The 25,021-nt window shown below is 37.0% G+C and overlaps 3 protein-coding genes across 3 annotated transcripts; 1 reads left to right on the top strand and 2 right to left on the bottom strand.

The window, feature by feature from the left end:
• Positions 1-12: 12 nt before the first annotated feature.
• Positions 13-673, bottom strand: LOC105313974 (UPF0488 protein C8orf33 homolog). The gene has a single exon (XM_011407820.2). The coding sequence runs from the start codon at positions 621-623 to the stop codon at positions 144-146; it is 480 nt and encodes a 159-aa protein (XP_011406122.1). The 5' UTR covers positions 624-673; the 3' UTR covers positions 13-143.
• On the top strand, positions 673-3,568 carry LOC100634700 (cysteine synthase 1-like). Its single transcript, XM_003389035.2, has 14 exons — positions 673-820; positions 889-923; positions 971-1,011; positions 1,065-1,160; positions 1,267-1,391; positions 1,451-1,540; positions 2,373-2,541; positions 2,620-2,681; positions 2,731-2,800; positions 2,890-2,978; positions 3,031-3,105; positions 3,156-3,215; positions 3,338-3,383; positions 3,435-3,568. The coding sequence occupies exons 1-14, from the start codon at positions 704-706 to the stop codon at positions 3,479-3,481; spliced, it is 1,122 nt and encodes a 373-aa protein (XP_003389083.2). The 5' UTR covers positions 673-703; the 3' UTR covers positions 3,482-3,568.
• On the bottom strand, positions 3,560-23,900 carry LOC100634577 (spectrin alpha chain, non-erythrocytic 1-like). Its single transcript, XM_020000713.1, has 83 exons — positions 23,788-23,900; positions 23,543-23,713; positions 23,304-23,417; positions 23,185-23,249; positions 23,011-23,091; positions 22,844-22,959; positions 22,633-22,745; positions 22,393-22,580; positions 22,163-22,345; positions 22,037-22,118; positions 21,120-21,212; positions 20,979-21,061; positions 20,787-20,925; positions 20,604-20,729; positions 20,408-20,530; positions 20,123-20,318; positions 19,760-19,995; positions 19,450-19,665; positions 19,212-19,400; positions 19,101-19,147; positions 18,532-18,716; positions 18,170-18,429; positions 17,964-18,094; positions 17,727-17,913; positions 17,448-17,672; positions 17,096-17,383; positions 16,966-17,043; positions 16,772-16,911; positions 16,518-16,641; positions 16,323-16,469; positions 16,107-16,218; positions 15,900-16,051; positions 15,726-15,856; positions 14,814-15,000; positions 14,547-14,747; positions 14,353-14,469; positions 14,187-14,300; positions 13,839-14,021; positions 13,644-13,789; positions 13,435-13,549; positions 13,259-13,372; positions 12,675-12,854; positions 12,377-12,580; positions 12,168-12,317; positions 11,992-12,096; positions 11,845-11,939; positions 11,565-11,799; positions 11,228-11,419; positions 11,082-11,165; positions 10,910-11,028; positions 10,807-10,856; positions 10,547-10,725; positions 10,317-10,499; positions 10,031-10,132; positions 9,921-9,974; positions 9,720-9,854; positions 9,582-9,659; positions 9,366-9,520; positions 9,208-9,316; positions 8,963-9,109; positions 8,812-8,909; positions 8,585-8,750; positions 8,399-8,529; positions 8,145-8,331; positions 7,836-8,036; positions 7,471-7,701; positions 7,233-7,415; positions 7,033-7,141; positions 6,752-6,903; positions 6,497-6,583; positions 6,206-6,423; positions 5,825-6,014; positions 5,575-5,751; positions 5,176-5,460; positions 5,099-5,119; positions 4,886-4,942; positions 4,774-4,834; positions 4,594-4,688; positions 4,441-4,527; positions 4,296-4,384; positions 4,044-4,135; positions 3,827-3,951; positions 3,560-3,697 (listed from the first exon to the last, which is right to left on the bottom strand). Exons 1-83 carry the CDS (start codon positions 23,878-23,880, stop codon positions 3,647-3,649), a joined length of 11,640 nt encoding a protein of 3,879 aa, XP_019856272.1. The 5' UTR covers positions 23,881-23,900; the 3' UTR covers positions 3,560-3,646.
• Between the last annotated feature and the right edge of the window lie 1,121 nt (positions 23,901-25,021).

Genomic DNA, 25,021 nt, shown 5'->3' with positions numbered 1-25,021 from the left:
TAAATTATGCCGTTTCCTTGGAAACAATCAAAAACATAAAGCTATGAATAATTCAATGATAATGATTGCCAAAATTAAATTCTACACAATTATTATGCTGCAAAAATGAATGAATTTTGAATTGCAAATTTGTTATCATTATTTTAATCGTCTGCTTCAATCTGGAAATTAAACTTGAATCTAGCACCGCCCTTGTCTTTTTGAAGAATATCTTTAGCCTGACTTGCTTTATAAAACTGCCCAGCCTTAACTGTGTCGGTAGAAATTCTAACGAAGGCCTGTCTTTCTCTTTCCACCTTCTCTTCCTCTTGCTTCATTTTCGATCTATAATCTCCAAATGTGAGCTTCATTAGCTGCCTTTTTCTTGGCAGAGGAGTCTTTGATGATCTGAGTTTGTTCAGTATGCCTTGAGCTTCTTGCTTCTGCTGGCTAGTTCCTCCTTTGTCTTTTGGTCTAAGGAGTCCAAGTTCTAATTGTCTCACGCACCAGCTCAATTCTTCCTCAAAATTTGAACATTTTGTTTCTACAACTGAAGGAGCTGCTGCAGATAAAGCCTCAGGTGGGTTTGTGTCCTGATTCTTTTTGCTTTTCCTCTTCTTTCTCTTCTCTGGAGCCTCAGCCATGTTCTTCCAGCCCCACCCTCAAGAATCAGGTGGAGTCACCCCGCCCTGAACCCCGCCCAAATTATTATTATTATTGAACAATGATGTTGAGTTTTAGAAGGTGCACTTCATTGGTCTCTCATTCACTTTCCTCCATAAGTGCCATAACCATAACTTCTTCCTCCTTCTCTACTGGCACCTCCAGAAACACTTCTAATGTAAATTAATGCTAAAATTGATTGTTTAAAATTTTTTGATAATTATTTCAAAATTTTTGAATATATAGACCATTCTGGATGGGCTCAGTGGCACAGTTGGAAGGTAAAAATTATTTCGTCACTTTTCCTTTTAATTAGAATTATTTTTAGGACCCCGTTAATAAAATTACATAAACTAAGCGAAGAAACAGGTTCCATTTTTGCACACACTTTCACACGTTATTCATTTTAAAATAATCCGAAGGTTGCACAATCGCTGTGAAAGCTGAGTATTTGAATCCTGGTGGCTCAGTCAAAGACAGAGCTGCTCTTTTCCTTGTGAAAGATGCAGAGGAAAGAGGTTTGGGGAAATGTTATTCTAACTTAAAAATCAATTAAAATAAAATATCAATTTAGGGCTATGGTATTCAATCAAATCGTAAATGTATGTATTCATGTTTTTTTAGGTTTGTTAAAACCAGGCGGGACTGTGGTAGAGGGCACAGCTGGTAATACTGGCATTGGTTTGGCTCACATATGTAATTCCAGAGGATATAAATGCGTAATATTTATGCCTGACACACAGTCTAAAGTACATATGCAATTCATGTACTGTTTGTATGTGTGTGTTATACTTGTTACATGTATTAGGAAAAGATTGACGCTTTGAGAGTTTTAGGTGCTGAGGTATTTCCTGTTCCAGCTGTACCTTTTGACAATCCCAATAATTACAATCATCAAGTAAGAATGGACCTCTACCCTCATATTTTATACTGTGACATATATGTACATGGGGGGATTATGCTAAGTGAGCTAAACAGCATGAGCTTCATGAGCTGACAAGCACTACAATACAGTACATGGCATCTGGAGCAACTTTAAAAATTCATAAAAAATCCAAATCTGATCAGAATCAGCTCATACTTGAAAAACAGCATAAGAACATGTATATGTATCAGAAAAAAAATATAAAAATGAAGAATTCTCACCTAGTCATTTTTGGCAAAATTTGGCCAACGACCAAAGGCTATAGTCTTTGGTCTTTGGCCCGATTTTTGAACAACTTTAAAAATTCGTAAAAAATCTAAATTTGATCAGAATTAGCTCAAACTTTCTATGCAGCATAAGAACATGTATATGTATCAGAAAAAATTATAAAAATAAAGAATTCTCACCTAGTCATTTTTGACAAAATTTGGCCAACAACCAAAGGCTATAGCCTTTGGTCTTTGGCCCGATTTTTGAGCAACTTTAAAAATTCGTAAAAAATCTAAATTTGATCAGAATTAGCTCAAACTTTCTACGCAGCATAAGAACATGTATATGTTCAGAAAAAAATTATAAAAATGAAGAACTCTCACCTAGTCATTTTTGGCAAAATTTGGCCAAAAACCAAAGACTATAGCCTTTGGTCACTAGCTTGATTTTAATAGATTTAATTGAAATCAGCTCAAAGTTAATACACAACATAAGGTATATGTATCAGAATAAAATTTTAAAATATATACCAGTAGAGAATTTCTCTATTGACAAGAAGCTCCATGAACACTGTTTCTCTCTTCTCTTCTGACAGGCCAAGAGATATGCTGATGGCATGGATAATGCAATATGGACCAATCAGTTTGATAACACTGCCAACCGGAGGGCACACATAGAGACCACTGGCCCAGAGATATGGGAACAGACCAACGGAGCTGTATCAGCAGTGACATTCTCCACTGGCACTGGAGGAACACTAGCTGGTAAGAAGAACATACTGTTTATACCTAACCCTCTCTTTTCCTTCTCTTCCTTCTGTCTTTCAATTCCCTCTCTTTTAGGCGTAGGAACTTACCTTAAGTCTAAGAATAACGACATTAAAGTCGTTTTAGCTGATCCACAAGTACAATAGCTAATATTATGATATTATTATAACATAATGTGCTGTGCAGGGCAGTGTATTGTACAAATGGTTTACTGAAGGTGCACTAGAGCGTACTGATGGATCATCCATTACTGAAGGTATGGCATTAATATGGTGTCATTACTATCATTATTGCTGTTTGTTTGTTATTGTTTGTTTGTTTGTTTGTTGTTGTTTTTGGTGTTAGGTATTGGTCAAGGCAGGTTGACTGATAATCTTAAAGGAGCTCCAATTGATTGGTCAATACTTGTGAAAGACACTGAGCTAGTTAAAATGGTACTATACTTGTTAATACTAATGATCTTATTCTCTCTCTCTCTTTTTGTAGACATTTCGTTTACTTCATGAAGAAGGTTTCTTTGTCGGTGCATCCTCTGGTTTAAATGTCACAGCTGCTGTTGAGGTTTGAATTTACCAATTAACTATTATTATTAACTATAATTATTATAAAAGGTTGCAAAGACCCTTGGATCAGGACATACTGTAGTGACTTGTCTGTGTGATAGTGGTCAGGTAAATATTAATATTTATTATTATTATTATTATTATTAAAATAATAATGACTATTAAATATTATTATTATTATTATTATTATTATTATTATTATTATATATTATTATTATTATTGCTGTTAGCGTTACTATGGACGGCTATATAACAAAGAGTGGCTAAAGGAAAAAGGTAAGATTGTGGGTAGGGTGTGAAGGCGTGGCTTTATTTCAAACGTTGCAGGTTTACTTGAAGCCATTCCTGAGAAATATAGAAGCGGTCTTCATTGAACAGCCATATTTATTTATTATTTTTTTGAAACTCAAATTTATAATTTTTCTACTATTTTTATTTAAAAAAGCAGCAGATAAAAAAGTATAAAAATATCTTTAATACTATAAATGTCCTTAGACTATAAAATCTTGCGTCTAATACTATAACAATGGGTAGCGGGTTTAGTTCTTCTTAAAAACTTTAGTAAAACGTCTTTTCTTTTTCTCTCCTTCCTGCAATCAAGAGAAAGAGAGAAAGTGAATTATTAGAAATACGCCAAAGAATATAGATCTTCATTTCAATACGCAATATGTTAATGACAGGAGAAACTTTAAATGCGAAATTTTAAAAATTATTCGTACCTGTCCAGTGGCTCCAGGTTCTCCTTCAGTTTGACCACTCATCACAGGGGTTGCAGCCCCGCCCTCCTTACTAACATGAGTGGGTGTGGTCACTACCTGGGACCTTCCCTCGTAAACACGAGATGCTAAAGTTAAAAGCAAAAAACTCAATACTCATTCATTTTAGCAAAAAAGTATAACTTATTCAAAATAATGTGTTTTTTAAAAATCTACTTACATGCTTTGATCACTGATGAAATGCAAGTGACCCAACTGGATACTTCGTCATCACTATCAGCTAAGAACAAATACTCAGCTCCACTGGGTAGACTAGAGAGGAGAAAAAACAAATTAAAAAAACAATATACAAACAGATAATGCAATTGGTATTCAATTGTAAATGGTTACTCTTTATCAGCCATTAAAGACTGTGTGGTATTTCAGCACATATCATATCAATGAGTGCATATAATAAATGAAGTTGTCTTACGTCAATCTAAAGGTGTGCTTCTTCTTATAATCCTTTGCCTCTTGACAAGTCCCTAATACAACGCTAATGGGTGGAGCATCATTAGTACCCTGCAATAAAAATAAGTAATATTATTTATTATTAATATCAGTGTATGTGTGTTTACAATTTGTGACTCTTTTTTGTCTTTATAAAAATGCAACTGAGTTCCAGTCAAAACAGTGAAATGTGCCTTCCAAGATCTAGCAGCAGCCTAAGGCAAAGACAGACAAATTAAATGAGTGTTTCCACACAATCAAATTATGGTAACCAATCATACCTTCCTTCCTCCTTCATCCAACTCATTCTTCCTCTGGAGGAATCCTTCTTTATAAATTTGCTGCTCTTTCTGGCTTCGTGGTATATCATATAGCCCTATGATGACAATAGAATGGAGTGAGTGAGTGGCATTGTTTGTATTCAAATATCACCAGTCATTATATCACCAGTCATTCATTACCTGAGGGTGATGTTTTCATAGTAGGGCCACTAGCAGTGGGCGGTGGAGATTTCCTGAGGGCCTATAGTAATGAGAGAGACAGTGATGTCATGAGAACTGTATTGAGGCTCACTTCCTCTGCTTGTTTGGCTTTCATTTCTTGTTCCCTTTGTTGCCTCATCGCTTCTTCCTAAGAGCATGAGATAATAATAATAATAATTGTAATAATAATAATAATGATAAGGATAATAACAATAATAATAATAATAATAAGAAGAAGAAGAAGAACTGAAATACATGTACAACAGTCATTATTATTGTTAAGCATTATTACTTTTTTCCTTCTTTTTTCTTCCTCTTCTCTTTCCTATGTTAATTTACAATGTCATATACATTATCTATTGTTTATTTTTTTTCACTAACTTTCTCTTCTCTAATTTTCTGCAGTTCTAATTGTCTTTCTTCCTCTCTCTGTCTCTCCTCTTCCTCCATTTGTCTCCGTATCTCTTCCTCTCTTCTCTTCCTTTCCTCTTCTCTCTTACGTTCCTCCTCTTTCCTTCTCTTCTCTTCTTCCTCTCTCTTTTTTCTTTCTTTCTGTTCCGTCTTTGTCTCTCTTGTTAGCTGCTGGAATCTTTCTGTTTGCCTCATCACCATTTTCTCAAAGTCTGCATGTGATTTGAGCATTTTCTCAACAGCATCAAGCGACTCCTACAGAACAAAGAAACAATATATATATACCAGTGTTGCTTGACATGTAATTAAATCTCATGCTTGCAAACTATCTATTCCCATTCATTCTTTTCTTCCTCTATATATATTTACTCCAAAGTCATCATCTTTCATGAGAGCGTCTTGAGCTGCAATCCATGCTTCAGCTTGGTCAGAGTCCTGTTTGAATTTCTGACTGTCCAAGTGCTCCTCGTACTCATCGTGCTTCATTTCCCAAAGCTGGAGGACCTTGTTGTGGAGGTCTTCAAGATAACTCATCTTCTCTTGTATCTGAGAGGAGAAGAGAAGCAGAAGAGAAAGGAGACATTAAGTAGAACTTTAAAAATAAATAAAATCGCTTTACTTCATCTTTTGCATAATGGTTACTGGCTACAAGTTTCTTCCCTTTCCTAAGGAAGAGGTTAATGCTCGTTTTTCTGGCGTCAATCTCTGTCTTGTGTTCCAGCAGGCGCTGTATCAGTTCTTCTGCTCCGGTGACATCGTGTGGCAACTCGTCGGCTAATATGACAGACCTCATGTCACTTAGCCACAGACTATAATGAAATAACAATAATAATTAAGGTCTGATATCTCAATATGATGTTTGTGTTGAGTAGAATTTTTGAGTTGATTCTGATCAAAATTTGGAATTTCTACAAATTTTTAAAGTTGCCCAAAAACTTGGCCATTATGCTATTGCATTTCATTTGAAATAATTCTCTATGAAAGCTTCTTCCATTATTACCTGAGATCACGGAATTCATTCAAATATCTTTGCAATTCCTCGGCCTGTCCTAGTTTCTCTTTTCTTTGCTGAGTCCTTGTTATAAGTTCCTTCCAAGCTGCTGTCACTTGTTCTTCCTTCTCTTTGATCTGTGATGCTCCGTCAGGATACAGGCTCCTTAGACTCTTGGCATCAGCTGCTAGCTGCTTTGCTCTTTGTGCCAATGGAGCAAGATCAAGCTGTCAAAGAAATAACAATAAAATGATTAATTTATTATAACTTTAGATGCCAGCTAATTAATTCACGGTCTACCTCAAAGCCATTGTGCTTCTTTTGAAGTGATTGTACAACTGCCAAATCTTTGCCGTAATCATCACTGTGTATAGCCTTTCTCTTTTCCTATGCAAAACAAAGAGACACATTACAACATTTGAAATACATTATATGCACAACCATACATTCATGTACATATATATATTCAATGTACATGTACATGTATGCATACAATTTACATGCATGTACATGTACATCTAATAGGAGGCAGTTTGTGAGTGTAGCTATGCTTACTGTTATTTGGTGGGTCATATCGTCAGCCTCACGATTGAATGTGTGTATCTTCTTTGCCATAGCTAGGGCTTCAGTACGAGCATTTGCTAGTTCTTTGAGCTGCTTCCATAAAGTAATGACAGCTTCTTTTCTCTCACTGATATGACGCATATCTGGAGAGAAAGAAAGAGAGAGAGAAAGAGAGAGGGGAATAATGATTTGACTAAATTCCTTAGATCAAAATCATCATCATCATCATCATCATCATTATTATTATTGTTGTTGTTGTTATTATTTATTACCTGTGTGTCCATTGTCAGTCAATCTCTTAGCCATTGTCAGCACTTGATCAATCCGGTCACCAGAACTCATCAGATCACGAACAAAATCAGCAAATCTTTTTTGCAGTATCTAAAACAAGTAAACAGCGTCTAACAGTTGCTATCCATTACATATACACGTACATCTACTCTCTCTCTCTCTCTCTTTTTTATTCTTCTACCTCAACGTGTTCAAGGTCACGTCCCGTTTCCTCATAAGAGGTAACCACTTCCTTTTCTCTCATCCACTTGGTCACTTCATCACATTCCCTGTTGTACTCATGGAGCTGTCTTGTTTCCATCAATCGCTTGTTTCTGTGAGAAGACAAGCTCTTCAACTCCTCAAATTGCTTCTCCAAGAGACTCTGAAATATACAGCAGCATCATATGATCAGTAGCAGTCAAACGAGTTTCTCTAACCTGTTTCTCGTGCACGGCTTGTGAGTCATAGTGACATGCAGCAATCATTGAGGAACTCTCTGAGGAAAGCTCATCGAGTTTTGGACGGTACAAGTCAAGGTCCTGCTGGAAGGTATCGTGTTTCTTCATGAGTCCCAGCGTACTATCCTCATCTTTACCATATTCCTTACTGGCTGCTAATGGTCTCTTGTCTTTCATCCAGGACTCTGCTTCTGCTGCTTTTGAGTAATACTGCAATTTGAGGAGGAAGAGAAGAGAAAGAGAAGGTTTTACTTATCAATATGCAGTTTGTATATATTTAATACTATATTTTATTTATATTTTTAATATTTAATATTATCATTTTATTTATATTTTATTCATACTAGTTGAAGGTGTAATGAGTCATTCAAGCTCTTTCTCCTTTCCTCTGCCTGCATGTTCACATCCTCCCATGAGTCTGTTAGTTTCTGGAGCGCCTGCTGTATCTGTACAACAGCAAAATGACTAGCATGAAGGAGCTCATTCCCTTCGTCTGAGAGAGACTTGATAACACTCTCATGGCTGCCTAACTCCTTCATAAGGACCTAATGGAGAAAGAAAGAGGAGGAGGAGGTAAGTCAATGTTTGATGTGCTTCTTATCTTTTCTATTATAATTTTCTCACTCTCTCTCTTTCTCTCTTTATTCTTCTACCTCGTGTTTAGTAATAAGTTTCTGTACTCCAGTCAAGTTGCTTCCAAGGTCAGTGCTTGCTGTTTGGTGCTGTCTCTCCTGTATCCAATTCAACTCGACCTCAACGTTGTGAATGAACTTGTGATATTGGAGGGAACTCTCCAGCTGCTTCAGACGATTAGACATAGGATCCTCAAGATTGCAATACCTTTAGAAAATAACAAAGTAAATTAATAAAATTGAGCTTCTAAGAGAAGGTTTTTTTTCTCTCATACTTTGTCATTAGTCCCCTTCCTCTGTCTTCGATCCTCTCAATCATAAAGTGATTGTCATCTGCAAAGTGACGGACTTTAATTTGAATGTCATCAACTCTGTCCTGATGAGCCTGTATGTCATTTTCCAGCATCTGTTTGAAGAAAAAAAAGAATTATTAACTTTAAATTTTTGACTAATATCCTCACAGTATGTGATTTGAGGAGATTATTAACTGAAATGAGATCACGGCCAAAATCTTCAGAGGCTAACTGTTTCTCCATGTCAGCGATCCAATCCTCAACATCTTCTACTTCTTGTTCAAATACCTGCAGGTCTCTAAGCTGTTTCAGTTTTTGACCTTTGTCAGTTGATCTACAATGGATTATTGGTTATGAATGACACGGTAAATGATTGTGATGATTTTCTGTTATACTTTTCTAGCAATGTCTGCCAATTGCTGTTCACCCTGTCAATGCATTGACCGATCTGCTGTGAGGCATAATGATTGGTGTCTATCAGATCAACACCAGCCTATGAGAAGTGTGTTAAAATACGGTAAATCAATATCAGATCAGGATCATTACTTTTTGAATGGAATCAACACGATCTTGATTTGCGGTCAACTCTGCCTCAAAGGCTTGATGAAGCTGAAGTTTACTCTGAAGATTTGTCATGTCAAGGAAAGACTCCTCGGAAGCAATTTGAGTCTTCTCACCAATCCATCCTTCAACCTGAAACCATAAATTAAATACAAAATACAAATACAGTATCATGTTAGTAATATACAGACAATAGTTGCTATATGAATTGTTATTCAATTGTTGCTTGCCTCTGTCACTTCTTGAAGGAAAACTTGAAGTTTGCTCGAGTCTTGAAGCTTTTTCATTCTTTGCTGTGAGAGTTGCTTCAGACGATTGTACCTTCCAAGAACAGCATCTCTGCACAACAGCAATACTAATGTCATTATGATAAATCATAATATGCTACCTTCTTGAAGTAATGGCTGGAGACTCATAGTGTCCATCGCTTATAAGCTGAGCTGCATGCTCACTCAGTTGTGACAGCTTCTCTTCTTGATTTAGTAAGAACTTCTCAAAGTCTGAGTGTTTGGCTAGCAATGACTCAACAGAACTTAATGAATCCTAAAACAGATAAATAAATAAATAAATAAATAAATAAATAAATATATGCATATATACTCACCCCAAGGTCCTCATTAGCAAGATAAGCTTCTTGTGTCCCAATCCATACATCTCTTTGTTCAGCAGACAGTAAGAATAGCTATAGAATAGCAACAAAGACTCAATACACTGTGTAAGTGAATGCACATTTCAATGATACCTGAAGCTCCTTGCCCTGCTGGAACAGATTCTGTCTTTCGCTCCATATTTTATTCATGTTTTGGTTCTCCTCTGAAAGAGTCAAAAGTTTGGCCTGTACCTCAGCTGAAGCAAAGTGCTTCTCCTCAATGAGTTTCTACAATAAAAGAAGAAGGAGCAGCAGGATTAAGTAATGAATTGCCTCCTTAATCTTTCTCCCTACCTCTCCTGTTTGGTGTATTTTCTGAAATGTCTCCTCTCTACCTTCCATTTCTTTCTGTATAACAATAACAATTGAATGTAACAGTGTACTATATAATGTAACTGTCTAACCTTTCTTTCTTTGTGTGTCTCAAGGAGTGTGCTGGCCTCAGCAACATTACGTGCCAGCTCTTCTGATGTATTCCTTTTATTAATGTCACTAACCCACGCCAACTACATGTGAATAAAAACATGTCAAATCGATGTCAAAAATAATACACAAAATCAATGTTAACAGTGCATTAAATCAATGTTAACAGTGCATTAAATCAATGTTAACAATGCATTTAAAGCGTACTAAATCAGGGCATCAAATCAGTGTTAAAAGCGCAATCAATCAATGCCAACAGTGACTCACCAAGTCTCTTAAGTCTGCTAGGAATTCCTGATATATCAGTGATTCTTCAAGTATGGCTTTCTTTTGATCTGCCTTTTCATTCAGTTTTTCCCAGCTCTCAATAATCTCTGACAGTTTCTCTTGAAGGAGGTCAGCTGAATCAGGCTGACTCTCTATCAGTCTCTCTGATTCTTTATCTAAATGCTGCAAAAAATTTTATTTACTTTCAGTTCTACATCTCAGAAACTTACGTCCAGTTTATCCTCAATGACAGTCAGGTCTCTCTCTAGCTCTTCGTGACGGCGCAGGAGTGCCTGAACCCCAGCAAGATCCTTCCCGTGATCGTCTCCTTGAAGACTCTTGGCTTTTTCGTTCATGCGGTCGTTGGTATCTGTGGCCTCATTAATGAACTTATGAACCTCTTTAGCACCTGCAAAAGTCAATGATAGAAAATAAATGTATAAATAATATACATTTATTCTATTAAATACAGCATGCAAGTACATCATACCTAGCAGTTGTGCTTGTCTCTCCTTCACTAGTTCTTGTAACTCCTCCCACCTAATGTAGGGGTGCATGATATATCATTGTGCTAGAATATCGTGCATGCTCACGTTGAATTGACCGTGTCTTTGTGCTCCATTATAATTTGAGAGGAGCTGTGCTCTTCATTGATCAGTTTAGCTGCCAGCTGGTTGATCTCATCAACATAAGATTTATCAATGAGGAGCTCCTAAAAGACAAGAAGATTACTTTAAAAGGAGCTTATATAGTTTGGTTCCATACTTTCTGAAAATCGCTGAATTTTTTGATAATAGTTTCACAGTGCTCTAGATCATGTCCAATTTCTTTAGAAGATGCTATGGCAGCCTATGGATAAAGATAAATAAAGAGAAAGAAATAGCATTGTCATAATCAATTTCATTACAAACCTTTTCTGACATGAGGACCTGTTGACTGTCAACCTTTCTCTTAAACTGCATAAGTGAAATGGCTTCCTCAAGCGACTGTGCCTTCTCATCAGTAGCAACTTGTAGTTCTTCCCAAAGTTTAAATAATCCTTCAACGTGTCCCTCAATCTCTTCTGCCGCATAATGACCAACATCAATAAGGCTCTCACCATCCTTTGAAAGGAAACAAAGTAAAAATGTACAACAAAGACTCTCTGTATGTACCAGTATACGTGTAGTACTTCAAAATGAATAATAATAATGTTATTGTAAGTTTCGTTTTTGCTAGTATTTTCTGATATTATAGGGTTCCTTTTACCTGAGCAATGGTTTGTATTCTTTGCTCGTTGGCATTCACTTCAGCCTCAAACTCCTGATGCTTCTTCTTCTTGCTCTCGAGGTCAGAGTCCCGATAGCTCTCATCCTTTGTCATCTGGAGCTTGTCTCTTATCCAGGATTCTGCTTCGTTCACATTTTGTACAAGGACCATGTACTTGTGGCACTCATCAAGTCTGTTTCTTCTGTGTTCTGCTGCTTTCTTCACTCTCTGTCTCCTGTGATGGTATTATAAAGACACAGGTATTATTTTTATATGATACTTTTCTTTGAGAGCATTCTTCCTAGAGCGAATACTGTCTGCCTCGAGGTGGCCATTGCTACAAAGCTCATCAGCAAATTTACAAGTCTCTAAAACCTTAAGAAAGAGAGAGAAGTAAAGATTAGTAATGCTGCATCAACAAATTAACCTTTTCATCATGTGAAAGGATAAGTCTCTCAAAGGCATCGTGTTTCTTCATTAGTACTTCACATTCATCAACTGATTCTCCTAATTTATCCTGCAGGAGCTGAACCTATAAATGAAGAGAGAGAGGTGAGAGGGAGAGAGGGTTGGGGTAGACTAAAGGATATTCGATTGGCTGACCTCGTGTGAGTTGCAAGTAGCCTCAAGACTGTCCACTTCTTCTTGGAAGAGCTGATACTGAAGCTTCTGATCAAACAAAGCCTTCTGCTCCTGCCAAAGAGTTTGTAGCTTTTGACTTTCAGCCTTAAGATCAGACACATTGGACTGAATCTACAGCAAATACAGTAGATTTAGAATAATAGTATATTATAATAGTATGGTTGTTTTACTTCAGCCTTTGCATAGTGTCCCTGCTGTACCATCTTGTTCCCAGTCTTCACTATCTTTTGTACTGACTCTTCCCTTGCATCAATCTCTGCTTTGACTTGATTGTGTCTGTCCAGTAGCTCTTTGGCAGCAGCTACGCTAGTGACAGCTTCATCGCTTGATATCTGAGCTGCAGTGTCCTTCATCCACAGAATAAGATCCCTTACCTACATGAGCACAAATAAAATGTGTACATTATAATACACTAGAGTGCTTTTACACAACAAAGTTGTGAGACTTTATTGCCAAACTTTTACTTACCGAGCTAAGAAATTTCTGTAGTTCAAGTGAAGCTTTTAGTTTCCTTTTTCTGCTGGCAGTTGCAGCTTGGAGTGCTTCCCATGCTGTCTGTACGTTGTTCATTAGATCCTCCACATTACGGGCAGCAGACCCACTCTGTGTGGCAGCCAAACGTAGGCACTCATTGCCTAACTCTCTAACCTGAAAAATAAAATAAAAGTATAATCAGCTGGATTTGAAACTGTGTTTACATAAGAGCACAATGTTACATTGTTCTTGAAATCATGAATATGATTATAGGGGCAACCCACAATAGACTTTTCCAAATTCCTGCTTTATAAAGGCAGAGCTCCATACCTTAATTCATGAATGTCATCAAAAACACCCGTTGGGCAAACCAAATTTTTGGATAGGGGAGTAGTTGAGAGTTTTTAGTTTTTACTCTTAATGAAACCCTTGTTATTAATTATAAACAATTATAAAAAGCCTCTCACTACTTGCACAGTATATTATACTACATGTCATGAGTGATATTGCATTGCCTGTATTCCATGTATGTATTACTTCATACATGACATGTGTGACTTTCACACTCTCTCTTTTACTTTTGTTCCAAGTGCAGCAACTTCTCTTTCAAAAGTCTCCATCTTACGTTGCAATGCTTGTACGCTGCTAATGCTCTTACCAAGATCAGAAGATGAGACCGTGTTTTCTTTGTCCTTTTAAACCATTATAATAGAATAGAGTTATTCTACAGTATCATTATCATGGCTGCTGCTACCTTTATTCTGCTTTGGATCTCTTTGGCGTCTCTGTTAAACCTGTGAACTTCTGACGCTTCGGCTAATTTCTTTGCACGACTTTGAAGGGCGTCTTGCAAAGTAGCCCAACCCTCTCTACATAAATAATGACAATGTACATGCAAGTAATGTAAGTAATGTAGGTAATACTGGTAATGTAGAAGTGTTTTATTATTAAGAATATGCGTACCTCATTTGGTCTTGTTTTTCTTTGATGACAACAGTGTCAGAGTGACCCTCAGCCACTAGCTGTCTTGCTAGCTTATTGACTGACGTGTAGCGATCGCTGCTAGCATTTACATCACGTTTGAACTCGTCCAACTTCTTCTGAAGAACCTGCCAAGCAATGAGAAATGAAAGATGGTAGTCTCTTCTTGTTTCTTACTAGTAAATGATCGTAGTCTTTTCCATAGTCGTCAGAAGCAGCCAGAGATTGTTTCTCTTCAAGCCAGGATATAACGTCATCGGCTTCTCTGATGTACTGATGGAGTTTTATAGACTCCTCAAGCTTAGAGCTTCTGGCAGCTACTAACATCTGAAGACCAGAGAGCTGCTCTTCTAACTGAGACTACAAGAATATAAAATGGAAGTAAACAGCAGTAGCTAAATATCTAACAAGTACATGTACATGTACAGTACAAGCTGTCCTTAATATAGAGTGCTCTCTTTTCAAAGGTACTGTTGTACTTTTAAAAATATATTCTTATTATAAAGGTGCATTTGTGGAGATTACTTTTCTAATTCCAATATTAGGACTGTCAAAGTGGTCATTCTTTATCAGTGATTGGGCATCCTCTCCGAGTTTGTCCACTACTTCGGTATATCTCTCCACTTCTTCACTAAGAGCCTATGGATGATAAAAATGAAATAAAATATTAGAATTATTAATTTCTTAGTACTTTGTGTTTCTTGAGGAGTTTGATAGCAGCGTCTTCATCTCTGCCATAGTCTTGAGAAGCAGCTGCTCCAGCTCTGTCATTCATCCACACATCAGCCTCACTGGCACCTTGATAAAACTAAGAGAAAAAAATTAAAAAATATAAATTAATTCAAATGGATAGCTAAGTAGTATTAAAGCATGTAAATCTCATACTTTCTGAGCTTCAAGTGAGTCTGTTAGTTTCTGTGATCTTCTTGATGCCAGGAGTTTGAGTTGTCTCCAGCACGACTGTAAGTCCAACAGCTGCTGTTGGATATCATCACTAGCAAAATGACCCTCAGCCATGAGGCTCTCTCCTTGCTCCTTGGCCTTTTCAATGCTTGGCTCGTGACTTGATATATCGTTGAATAATATCTACAAAAATAATTTTATTAATAATTATAGCTTTTCATTTTTAAAATACATGCATTTTTTCTTTACCTGGTGCTTCTTTTGAAGGTTTTGAACTTCTTGTAAGCTTTTCCCATAGTCGTCTGAGCTGGCGAGAGGGGTGTGGTCCTTTATCCAATGCTGCTCATCTTCCACCTCGTGATAAAACTGCTGCAGTTTGAGGGACTCGTCGAGTCTTTGCTTGCGACTCTCGCAGGGTTCTTTGAGTGAAGAAATTCTACACAGAAATGAATCAACATGTACAGCATGTTTTTACAACACTAAATTCAAACTCATCTTTTATTACATGTTCTTTTTGATGTACTAATGCTATATAAAAGTTTGAGCTGATTCCAAGCTCAATTTTTAAAGTTATGACTATTTTAAGAAATGAGCCATTTTTTGAAAAATACCCAAGGCTATAGCCCATGGTTTTTTCCAAAAAATGGCTCCAAAGTCACCCCCGAGTTTTATTACATTTTCTGATATATATTGATGTACTTATGCTGTGTAGAAAGTTTGAGCTTATTCCGAGTTCAAATTTTCAAGTTACGGCCATTTTAAGAAAATGCCAAAATTTTGAAAAATACCCATGGTTTTTTTTTCAAAAAATGGCTCCAAAACCACCCCCAATTTTTATTACATTTTCTGATACATATTGATGTCCTTATGCTATGTAGAAAGTTTGAATTGATTCCAAGTTCAAATTTTCAAGTTACGGCCATTTTAAGAAAATGCAAAAATACCCAAGGCTATAGCCCATGGTTTTTTTCAAAAAATGGCTCCAAAATCACCCCAAATTTTTATTACATTTTCTGATACATATTGATGTACTTATGCTACGCAGAAAGTTTGAGCAGATTCTGAGCTCAAATTCTGGAGTTATGAGTCTTAAAAAAATCAATAATGAAGCATTTTACAGAGTAGATGTATTTGTACAGTGTATATAAATATTAGTCTCACCGATCACTTAGCTTCTTCTTCAGCTCTGCTATCTTTCCCTTTTCAAAATGATCTTCACTGCTTAACTTATCAGCAGTTCCATGCAATGACTTCACTTGCTCACCATGAAAGCGAATGTCAGCCTCCAATTGCTGGAAAAAAAGAAATCAAAAATGCAAAAAATATTCTTCATACTTCGTGTTTTTTCAACAAGAACCTAACACTCTGCAAATCTTTTCCTATTTCTTCGCTCTCCAGTTGCTTCTCAGCTTCAGATATCCAGGCCAACTGTTCATCACAAGCTCTTTGGTAGAGCTGAAGATCAAGGGCTTGCTTTATCCTCAAACCTACAACAAAAAATGTAAAATAGACTTTAACTATCAAAGTATTTTTAGATTATACCTTTGTCGGAGGAGGCTGAGGTTAGTTTGTCCCAGTCTTGAGTTACCTGGTGAGTGATATCACGGACTTTGTTTGACTTGAAATGATTAGCAGCCATCAACTCATTACCCATCTATAAGACAACAGCAAAAACAACACCTCAGAGTTAAGAATGGCCAATACATGCAACAAGTAGTCACTAGGTGTATATCTTGTATTTGATAGTGGTTTTATTACCTTGCAAGCAGCGTCCATTCTTGCTTTATTGGCAGCAATCTCAGCTTCAAATGCTTGATGTTTCTGCATTTTACTTTCAAGGTTAGTCGGGTCCTTATAACTCTCGTCCGTTGCAGTTTGAAGCTTCTCGTGAATCCATGAATTAACCTACAGCGTACGTTATAGCAGTAAAATCACCTCATCTTATTTTTATACCTCATCAGCTTCACGACAGAACTCCTGCCAGGCCATAGAGTCTGAGAGTTGCTTTGCTCTTTCAGCTGACAGTGCTTTAACTTTCTGCCTTTTTTCAACGACCTCATCTCTACGCTTAGCAATCCTACGACAACAAAGCATAATAATAGTAATAATAGCAATATTATGCAATTTATGAACATAAAGTTGCACTTTTTAGTAACAGCATTTTAGTAGGACATTAGTAACAAGGTTTTAGTAAAATACTGCCTTACTTTGGTATATCGTAGTTCCCACCATGTATCAGTTTATTGGCAGAGTCACAGAGCTGCTTTATTTTATCATCATGAGCCTGGCATGTGTGATCAAACTCCTCTTGCTTCCTCATCAGTACTTGCACAGTGTCAACTGAATTCTGCAATAAAATAACTTTAAATCAAACGCACGCCGTTACAAAAAGAGTCCTTACTCCTAAGTCATCATTGGATAAGAATGCTTCTTGAGCTGTCGTGGCAGAATCAATTTGCTCAGCATCTCTCAGGAAAGACTATCAAAACATTCATGGGGACAGTATCACACCTACAGTGTACAATACTTACCTGTAGTTCACTGCACTGCACAAGTTGTTTGTTCCTCTTCTCCCAGAGCTCGTTCAGTTCTGCCATTTCCTGTGAGAGCTGCTTCACTCTCTCCTGGACCTGCTCAGGGTCTTTGGCAGAGGGTACCACACGCCGTCCGAGAGACTGTAAAGCATCAAAAGATTCTTGTTTATTTGCAATGTCAGTTTTTATCTCTCTGTGTCTCTCAAGGACTTCTTCAGCACTCTCAACATCTTGTGGTAGCTCTTCAGAGCATAGGAGCTTAGCGACCTCTGAAGACCAAGCAACCTACAAATAAAATAAAAATTAACATTACAAAATGAGACATAAATATTTGCAATATATTCCTTACCATTTCTCTAGAGTCAGTCATGAAAGTGTGCATTAGCTGGGCATTGTCCAGTTGAAGTTTTCTGTTAGCGGATTTTGTTTTTAAACTTTCCCATGATTGAGAGACGCCATTTAAAACACTTTGGACCTGACGACTGTCCTGAGGCGACTGCCTAATCACTTCACTAGCTCTTTGAGTCAATTTAGCTATCCTGTCCTCCATTGGGACTATCTCCCTCTCAAGACCCTATACAATATATTATCATTGTTGTTGCTTCTTTGAATACATTTCATAACTCACTTGATGTCGTCTCTGTAGTTTTTGAACAGCTGGTAAGTCTCGCCCAATATCATCGACTGATAACAATTGATCTTTTTCATTAATCCAGGCCTGGGTCTCATCACACAGCTGGTGGAAGTCGTACAGTGTCTTAGTGACTGAGAGAGCTTCCTCTTTTTTAGCTTTACATGAATCCAGTGATTGCCACCTATAGGGATAACAGTTAATATTAATTTCATTATTATATGATTCTCTCACTTTTCTTCAAGTTGCTTTTGTCTTTGATGAATCAGCTCGGCTTGAGAGTGTCCGAGTTTAGACATTTTAGCAGCTGCTGCATTTATTTGTTGGACCCTCACGCTATTGGCAGCAATCTCAGTCAGGAGTCCCTGTACATAAAAATAGTAACAATAATGCAAGCAATACATTACTATAAATATAACTACAGCATCTCCATTACTTACATCATATTTCTTTTGCATTGAGTCCAGCTGTTCCTTAGTGTTCCCTTTCTCTTCTCCTTTTAGAACTGCTTCCTTCTCTCTGACCCAAGCCTCCACTTCATCACACTCTCGTGAGAGACCAAACAATTTAATTGAGTCTTCCAGACATTTTCTTCTCTCTTCAGCTGCTCTGAGAAGTCCTTCATAAGCAGTGTTCATCCCTTGCTGTCTTGCGGCTACATTCTGTCCTTCAAACTTCACTTGACCATAACCACCATAAGCTGTGCATTAACAAAAATGACAAAGATACATATAACTTTAAACTTTAGATCTTAATTACTGCACAATTGCTAAACTTATAACTTTGATAATATATTCCTCACTTGAGAAAGCTCTGGGACCTTTGGATACCTTTTGCTTGCGGAGTCGTCTCTTCACTTTCTGTTTCTCCTTTATTTTCACTGGTACCTCTTCAATGACCTTCTTTACAACTTTAGTCTTGATGACACTAGGTTCAATGTCCTTCACATAATTTGCTGGAACATAGCCTTGCTGCCCATTACCTCTCCTGCATGAATAATGAGGAATAGTATAAAATACAAGTTATACATGTGTAGATTATAATAATGAAGTATACACAATGATACATTGTTCTTGTAATAACTAATGAATATGATTATAGGGACAACCCATGATAGACTTTTCCAAATGTCTGCTTTATAAAGACAGAGCATATAAGCAGCTGTCAAGTCGATTATGACTTTCAAAAGCGTGTCGAATTTTTGGAGAGGAGAGTAGTTAAGAGTGTAGCTCTTAGTGAAATCCTTATTTCTTATACTTAAAAACAATAATTAAACATGCACAGTATACAACAGTATTGGGTAGTGTACATGGCATTATGTTATAAGGACCCAGTAAATCTCCCACAATATACATGTATTTAAAGACTCACTTTACGCACCACCAGTCAGGGTTGGACTTTGACACAAGCATAAAAACCTAACGTTTTTAAAAATTGATAACAAATATTACTAGCATAACAAGATGAGTGTTCATGCTGTACCTCTCCTTTCTCAAATCCCATTCCTTGTCCGTGGTGCTTGTAAATGGCTTTCACACGAGCGACTGACTTCTCTTCCTCTACTTCTCTCTCCACCTCTCTCTTCTCCATTATCTCCTTCTCCACCTCAATTTCCACTTCTTCATCCTCCGGGGCAGTCTCTTCATCAATGCTGTCCTCAGCAATGGGTTCCTGTATAGGTAATCAATATTTATACCATCACAAGACCCCCTATACTTACAAAAGTGGTGGTGCTAGAGGCAGTGCTTGCCACTCTTTTACTCTGTTCCTTCAGTCTATCAATTTCACTTCCAAAAGCTTTGATCTCCAACTGAAGACGATCGTGGTTCTGCAACAGAGCTTTTGCTGACAATTCACTTGTTCCATAATCTTCGGAAGACGCAATCGGCTCTCTCTCTTTTATCCAAGACTCTGCTTCATCAGCATCAGCATGATACTATAAATGAGGAGAGAGAGAAAGAAAGAAAGAAAGAAAGGGTAAAGAGTTTGTGAATCAAAGTTAAACTGATTGAGTGTCACTATTCTCTCACTTTTTGGCTTTGAATAGCTTCTTCTAGTTTTGTTTTCCTTTGAGAGAGAAGGTCCTTGAGTTTGTCCCATTTCTCTTGTAGTCCTGAGACCCGGTTCTGTACTGTCTTGTTTTGTACTGATAGATCTGTCCGGCTTTGTTTCTCCGAGAGGAGTTTGAAACGTGATACTGCTGATCTCTCAATGGAGCTGGTGCTGGTTGAAGATCTCAGCATTTCGACCCCCTTCAGCTCCAAACCTTAAGTTAACAAAAAAATATTAACATGTAATAATAAAATAAGCAAGCAAGATTATTGAATAAAAAAATTAATACGATGATACTAAGTTCAGCTGTATATGCATCTATTAGTAGATTTACAAGGTACCTTTGTCACATATTGCTTTAAAGTGAGGCTCCCTTCCCTCAATGTCTCTCTCCAGTGCTTTATGCTTCTGCTGTGAGAGCATGACGGCGTTGAGATCTTTGCCAAAGTCCATCGAAGAGCAAAGAGCTTCCTTCTCTTTGATCCAGGCTTCTTCCTCCTCAACTTGCAACAAGAACTCACACAATGTTTGGGACTCCTTTAATTTAGAATCAAATATGCAAAATAATTAATCAAAATAATAACAACAACAATAATAATAATAATAATAATAATAATGAGAATTACTTTTAGTTTTTGGAGTCTGGTTGCTGAGCATTCCTGAACTCTGGCACAAGCAGTGTCCAACTTTGACTGTCTCTCCTTAATAGCACTGCTCTCTGGGTGCTTGTCTTGAATGAACTTCTCCATCTACATGTACATGTATACAAACATCAAAACAATTAACGTGAGTATTTAGTATTTTAGTTTTGTATGTACATACTTGTGCATTAAGACCTTTGGATTTATCAACGACTGATGTGAGCTCACTCTCCATTATGGTGTGCTTCTGAAGCAGGTCTTGAACACCTAACAAGTGTTTGCCGTATTCTTCAAGTTGAAGAGAGTGCTAGAGACAAAAAAAAAATAATTGTAACAGTTTGGCTTTTGTATAGTATAGACTAACTTCGAATTCAGATAGCATGGACAGGCAGTCATCCATTTCTATAAAAAGGACCATCACTTCGTGAGCATTTGATAAAGTTTTTTGACAGTTTGATAACTTCTCCAGCAACTCCTGATAGCTGTCGTTTAATTCCTTCTCTCTGTAAAAATTAAATATAAAATCATAGTTTCTTGCCACATGTAGATCACTAACTTTTCTTGGACGTCATCAATAGCATGGTATCTTTCATTTCTTAAATCTTCAGCAATTGATGCAACTATTTTCAATCGTGCTTGCTACAAATTAATTTATCATAAATAAAGTAAAATTTACAATGTCACATTTGAATCTTACTCCAGCTGTGACTTCAGTTGATATGGCACCATGTCTCTTTAGGGCAGCATCTACTGCCTCCATGTCGGTCTGCTTCTCCATTTCATTAAGAACCTAGAAAAAAGAAATTGCTCATAACTCAAAAAATATTCATTAGAATTAGCTCAAACTTTCTACATAGCATAAGTACATCAATATGTATCAGAAAATGTAATAAAAATTGGGAGTGATTTCGGAGCCATTTTTTGGAAAAAACCATGGGCTATAGTACAGGGAAATTTTCAAAATTTGGCTCATTTTTAAAATGGCTGTAACTTGAAAAATTGAAGTCGGAATCAGTTCAAACTTTCTACACAGCATAAGTACATCAATATGCATCAAAAAATGTAATAAAAATTTGGGGTGATTTTAGAGCCATTTTTTGGAAAAAACCATGGGCTATAGTACAGGGAAATTTTCAGAAATTGGCTCATTTTAAAAATGGCCGTAACTTGAAAAATTGAAGTCGGAATCAGTTCAAACTTTCTACACAACATAAGGACATCAATATACATCAGAAAATGTAATAAAAGTTGGGGGTGATTTCGGAGTCATTTTCTGGAAAAACCATGGGCTATAGTACAGGGAAATTTTCAGAACTCAGCTCTTTTTTAAAAATGGTCGTAACTTGAAAAATTGAAGTTAGAATTAGCTCAAACTTTCTACACAGCATAAGGACATCAATATGCATCAGAAAATGTAATAAAAATTGGGAGTGATTTTGGAGCCATTTTTTGGAAAAAACCATGGGCTTTTTGGCCAAATTTTAAAGCAACTTTAGAAAATTCCCTAAAAATCCAATTTTGATCGGAATCACATTAAACTTTCTGCATACCATAAAAAGATGTACATACATTAATTAATGAAATAAAAATTGCTTTAGGTACATAAGAACTCACCTGAACCATTTCACTCAACCAAGTCTTCCTAAGATCAGACTTACGAGCAAAACGTTCCGCCAACCTCTCCAGTTTTTCTTGCCTATAAATAATATGAATAAGATCTCCTCATGTCGGAAGTGATACCGTATTATTTCTTTCCTCAGTGATACCTCACGCTCGTGCTCAGCACTGTCAAGATTAATCCAAGCTTGAGTTATATCTGATACCAGTTTCCCTTCAGGAGGGTACCAGTTCTTCTGATGTATTGACCTTAGTTTCATCTGAACGTTAAACAGCTGGACTTCTAGATTAGTCCTCTCAGCATACCTAAATATAAAAAAAATTTCATGTCATTTTAAAAAGCATTATTTTACTTTAATGGTTTCTCTTTCGTCCTGTATGTTTTGAAGGCTATCATTAACTGGTGCATCCCTTCCAGAGTGTTCGGAAACCTCTTGTCACTAAGTTTCAGTATAGTATCTTCAATCCATTTCAATAGATCGCTAGTCTGGATTAGATATTCTTCTTTTAATTTATCAATTTCCACTAATATGCCAATAATCTATGAAAAAAAAAACATTTCAAAATGAACATTAAAATGTAAAGTAAAATACTTTATTGAGTCTTCTTCCTCCAGTTTCTTCTGCTTTTAGTCTTGAGAAATAATGATAATAAGACACAAGGTATGTCATTATTGACTTCTCGTCGAGATAAGGTACCATCAAGTCTATAAAAAGAAGAGGAGACATTGCATATTAATAAGAATAGAATAGTGGTTTTGTGTCACTACACAGCTATGCTGCACTATTGTCAATCCATATATACCTTCTGGATCTAAAAGACGTGGTATACCAAGCTGTTTTTCGGCAACCTCAAAAGCATTGTTTAGAGTTGCTATAGGGTTCTTGGAGCTCAGAGAAGGATAGTCCACAAGATCAGGTCTGCATAACAATAATGTATAAGGACAACACTACAGAGGCTTAGCTCATTACCTGTGCTTGTGGATAAGAGCATTAAAAGCTAAGCCGTCCTTCCAACTGGTGGTAAAGTTTTGAACATCAACACCAGGATAACTATGAATGCATTACAGATAATCATAATAGTCTGCAACCATCAGAGCTGATTACAATGACACACCAACTCTCAATCAACAAATGGGTCCTTACCCTGATGTTTTTCTTTGGCACCAGAGCAATAGTGCCTCTTTAGCCGATTTGATGTCACTTGAGTCCTATAGGACACATAGCGATAGCATTAAATGAAATACTATTGATTTACTGCTTACGTCTAGTTGAATGCTTTGAATTTGAAATCTCAAAATAATGGTCCAAACCAGACCCAGGGTCAGACGAGGGTTCCCGTCAACAATATCAGCTGCTCCAGTAGATGGCAAACTTACCTATTGGACCAAAAAAAGAAACAAAATTATGAGATATAATTATTATTATTTTTAATTAATATTAGTCAGGCTAAGTATAATACAAGATCATTCCCTTCACAGGATGCTGGTGTTTTCTCTCTTACATTTTTCTTCTGAAGAAACGCCAGAGCTTTACCAACGTTCTCTATCTGGTTGATCCTTAGTCTCCCTCGACCGACTGGTCCCAGATCTTCCCCGGAGAGCCTTTCGAGGAGTCTTATTAGAGCTCTACCATCACAAAGATCTTTGAAAAGATCATTCACGTGGAGCCCAACCTACAATTTGCAATTAGAGCATGCGAAATTAACCGTAAACAGACCCAGGGCCTCCAGTAGATCTATTTGCTTACTTTAGATAAATGGGAGTTTATCCATTTGGTGAATGTTTTCTTTTGAACTGCTTCTAAATCATCTTGCAGCTGCTTAATCCGGACATTAGCCATGATGAAATGGATTAGGAAAGTGCAGCTAAATCTAAGCTAATAGTTTCTCTTTTCAATGCAAGATGCAGGCAACGACAATTACAAAAGCAAATGCAAAGAAGAGAAGCGAAACGCCCTAAAGAGCATTTGCTTGTTGTGTTTATTTCAAAGTGCAAATTGAGTGGGCGTTGGTGGGCCATAAATAATAAGCCCATCCCATCTTTCTACATTCCATCCACCAAAGTGGGAAGGACAGCTAAAAAACAGGAGACTGCAATTTAGGAAGGAGATAAGATGTCCTCTTCGACTAGTAAGTAACTTAAAAACTGCCTCAAAGTCTCACTCTTTTCTCCCTGTACCTGCAGGTGAGGAGCAACTTGAAGGCTCTGTTGAAGGCCGTGGCTCTTTGACGCTTTCTCCTGCCCGACTTGTCGGCGACCAAGTGACAGAGCTAACAAAACATACTATCCTGCATGCAGCCATGATACTAGCTCCACGTAGCAGTGTAAAGCTACCCTCTGGATCTCACCGTATAGAGCAGTTTTGTCAGGAATTACTCACTGCATTGAACACGTTAGTAAATGAAAAATTAAGTGCCCAGCCAAGGGAAAGTCACTTTTCTCCATGTTTGTACTTGTATATGTACTTGTTTATTTTCGCTTAGATTAAGGCACTTTATGTAGGAGTTGTTAGTTAGTTTAATCAGGCATTGGTTGTGCTATTATCAGTATTACTAAAGTAGCAACTTTCACGTATAAAATCTATGTTCAGTACTGTAGTGTTTGTGAGAAGATTAGTATTTCTACTCTCAGTGTTTTCTTCCTTTTAAGTTGCTCAAGGCTCATTCCTTTCATTGCCCAGCCCTTGCTTTCACTCATTTATGCACTCTTAGATCTTGCTCATGCACAATAATCTTAATGACACCACTAAGCAAGAACATGTCATAATGTAACCTACTGTTGATTTTGTGTTAACAATTAAACATGTCCTATACTTAAACACTTATCACCCTCTCCTTCTCTCCTCCTCTCTTTATACAGACACAAGAAACCTGTTACTAAAAAGAAGAAGCAGCCAGTAGCAAGCTTACCAGTCACAGAACTTGTGCCGAGTCTCGAGGTACTCAATTTCTACGAGGGCGTGTCTTCGTTTGAGGAATTCA

The sequence above is a fragment of the Amphimedon queenslandica genome, unplaced genomic scaffold (assembly GCF_000090795.2).
Source record: "Amphimedon queenslandica unplaced genomic scaffold, v1.1 AMPQUscaffold_13161, whole genome shotgun sequence".
NCBI lineage: Eukaryota > Metazoa > Porifera > Demospongiae > Haplosclerida > Niphatidae > Amphimedon > Amphimedon queenslandica.
The sequence above is the reverse complement of the archived record's forward strand: the minus strand, read 5'-3'. Positions and strand labels throughout refer to the sequence as shown.

Coding starts and splice junctions, on each gene's coding strand:
- LOC100634700 (XM_003389035.2), top strand. CDS start 704: ATGATGTTGAGTTTTAGAAGGTGCACTTCATTGGTCTCTCATTCACTT. Junction 2,542..2,619: donor CACTGGAGGAACACTAGCTG/GTAAGAAGAACA, acceptor CCTCTCTTTTAG/GCGTAGGAACTTACCTTAAG. Junction 3,106..3,155: donor ATGTCACAGCTGCTGTTGAG/GTTTGAATTTAC, acceptor TTATTATAAAAG/GTTGCAAAGACCCTTGGATC.
- LOC105313974 (XM_011407820.2), bottom strand. CDS start 623: ATGGCTGAGGCTCCAGAGAAGAGAAAGAAGAGGAAAAGCAAAAAGAAT.
- LOC100634577 (XM_020000713.1), bottom strand. CDS start 23,880: ATGGCTAATGTCCGGATTAAGCAGCTGCAAGATGATTTAGAAGCAGTT. Junction 20,926..20,978: donor ATTGATGACGTCCAAGAAAA/GTTAGTGATCTA, acceptor TAATTTTTACAG/AGAGAAGGAATTAAACGACA. Junction 13,373..13,434: donor AGATCCAAAGCAGAATAAAG/GTAGCAGCAGCC, acceptor ATGGTTTAAAAG/GACAAAGAAAACACGGTCTC.